Source organism: Vespa crabro, chromosome 20 (genome assembly GCF_910589235.1).
Source record: "Vespa crabro chromosome 20, iyVesCrab1.2, whole genome shotgun sequence".
In the NCBI taxonomy this organism is placed as follows: Eukaryota; Metazoa; Arthropoda; class Insecta; order Hymenoptera; family Vespidae; genus Vespa; species Vespa crabro.
In genome coordinates this window covers 2971274-2974002 of record NC_060974.1, presented here as the reverse complement: position 1 = coordinate 2974002, position 2729 = coordinate 2971274, and the positions used below count along the sequence as shown (strand labels likewise).

Here is a 2729-nt window from a genome sequence, read left to right as displayed (position 1 = left end):
TAGATAGAGAGGATAGATAGAAACAGAGAGACGTAAAATAATGGAAACAATGGAGAAGAAAAATAAAAAAATACAAAAAAAAAAAAAACCCAAAAAGAAAACAAAAAAGGAGCAAAGAGAGTAGCAAAAAAAGACGGGGGGAGGGAGAGGAGTAAAGAAAGGGAAAGGAAAAAATGGCGTGGGGCAAGGGGAAGGGATAGTTGGTTGATAAGGGGAGAGTGGGGTGGGCGAGGAGAAAAAAGACAGAAGAGAAAAACTAGAATAGAGAGAGAGAGAGAGAGAGAGAAAGAGTGAGACAGATAAAGAGAATCAGAATAAGGAGAGAAGGGTTGGGGAGGGTGTGAGGGGAAGGGGAAAGAAAAGAGCAGAAACGACTCACCCTGCGTGAAGTGCTTCGCGACGACCATGATGTGCGTTGCTCACTACTGCTCAGAGAACATTATTCTCCAACCACCCCTTTTTCAACGACGACTCACCGAGGGCCGAGAAACAGGCAGCACAGAGCGCAGTTTTGCGCCGCGTCCGGGCGCAAAATTTTCGGCCCGTCTAGAATCGCGAGGATGTGTAAGAGAAAGATAGAGATAGAGAGAGAGAGAGAGAGAAAGAGAGAGAAAGAAAGAAAGAGAGGACTTGAGCCCCCCACTAGACTCGTACGAAGAAAACTCGTATTACCAATTTGATTAGATGCCTAACGAAATATATCACATTTTTAGCACACCCTTTTGTCCTTTATTATTTATTTAACACACTATTATTTCGTGCGTACGTATTACACGAACACTTGCCCCGTCCTCGTAGACCGTCCCAATGACGAACTCTCTCACTGCGTGGAGAATTGTAACGGCGCTCACTCGACACGCAAAATTAACAACATACACGCTCGATGGTTGCCACCCGACTGAAGAAGAAGAAGACATCGTTTCGGCTTCCCTTCGTTCGCGATCGCCACCACCCTGACTCATCGACTCCAATAACTTGCATCGCCATCTACGTTAATATCGAAACTCGTTCTTCTACTTTATCGACGTTATCGATAAGTAACAAGTTATCGATCGAGCACTCTCCTGTATTACCGACATTTTTAATTGAATGACTTTTCTAAACAATCACTAAGTTGTGGTAACTTAGGTTAGTTTTATTGAAGGAACAAATAACAATCGATTATTATTTAATATTCAATGTTACTATTTAAATACTATTTGTGTCTAGAGAGAAAGAGAGAGAGAGAGAGAGAGAGAGAGAAAGTTTTATTTTATTGGTCATATGATATAATAATAAGAATTATTTTGTTTGATAAAAAAGATAAAAATATATTGATTAAATATATTAAAGTAAACAGATATTATATCGAGTTAAAAAGAAAATATAAAAATGCTCTATAAACCTGTTTTATTATTGATTTTTCAATAATTACATTAGTCAAGTTCGTTGATACTATTGACAAAATATAACCTGTTATCTGTGTTTGACAAGTATATTCGTCATATTCGAAAAAAAAAAAAAACAAAAAAGAAGGAAAAAAAACAGAAAAAGACAACAAAAAAATTACCATTTGCAATGTCAATTAAAATTTTAATAATAATTGAAAGATATATCTAAATATACGACAATTTGAAAAAACCTCGAGACAGCAATGAAATAAAAAATAAAAAATTTATTTGTAAAAAAAATGCATATTATATAATCGATAACAATACGTGGTGACAATTTTTATTCTTATTGTTTGTTAAATAATGTTTTTTGAAAAAAGAAAAAAAGAAAAAAATTCTATGAAATTTCAGTCTTCTATCTCTCCTCGGTAATATGACAATAGTATATGGAATAGTATACTCCATACTTCATTTTGTTTTTTCTCGATTACTATCAATAAGGAGGAGGGACATAGATTTCTAGAGTCGTGACGGTTGTTGTTTATGGATTGGGAAATTGGTGTAGTTTATGCAACAAGGCTAGGCGTGGCTTATGTGAACATAACTTATGATATGAGATAATGTTTATCTATCGATCTCGATAATGTAATTATCTAACTGTTCGTCAATTTTTCGATATGTTTGAATCTTCAAAAGACTGAAGTCTTATCAAGCTAAAATTATATCGAAAAGACAGAGAGTGATTATTATCGATCTAGTTGGATTAATCGATAAAACAGGGACATACGATAACCAATAAAGTTAAAATTATCAAAATAAAATCTATTCTATTTAATTAGATTCTGTTCGATTGTATTCTATTTCGATTCTTTTCAATCCTTTTTATCGATCCTATTCGATCCTTTTCATTCTTATGTTTTCCTATGCAATCGTGTTCTGTTTGCTCTGCCCTGTTTTATCAATAATTCTAAATCGATCGATAACATTAATTTAATCGGTAAAACATTACCGACTATCTAACCCCGCCGTAATAGTAGAGCGTTCTTTTATCGACATATCAATTATTGCAAATCTTTTTTTTTTTCTTTTTTTATTCATGTTATTAATTTTGTAATGGAATTAATTTTGTTATCATTACTTCTATATTTTCTCTTAATATCATTTATATTTTTTGGTTAGATATTTACAGCTCGACTGTGACGATATCATACGTAAAAAGATATATATATATAGGTATATATATATATATATATATAATTAATAGATATTATCAAATAATTAACATTACATGTAACCATTTTTTACGAAACATTAAAATGTTGATATTCGATATAATAAGATCGTATAAAAATTGCGAGA

General features: G+C 32.8%; 1 protein-coding gene across 4 annotated transcripts in view; it reads right to left on the bottom strand.

Moving 5' to 3' along the window:
- The window catches only part of LOC124431184 (myosin-VIIa), a 38472-nt gene extending 37457 nt beyond the window's left edge, over positions 1–1015 (bottom strand). For 3 of the 4 annotated variants that reach the window (XM_046978755.1, XM_046978757.1, XM_046978758.1), the window contains exons 1-2: positions 673–1015; positions 380–546 (exon numbers count right to left, since the gene is read on the bottom strand). In XM_046978755.1, coding sequence (XP_046834711.1) covers positions 380–407 — 28 coding nt within the window. In that variant the 5' untranslated portion in view covers positions 408–546; positions 673–1015. Of the gene's footprint in view, positions 1–379 lie in introns of all 4 variants that reach the window. The other variant, XM_046978756.1, reaches the window with a different exon arrangement.
- Positions 1016–2729: the final 1714 nt, after the last annotated feature.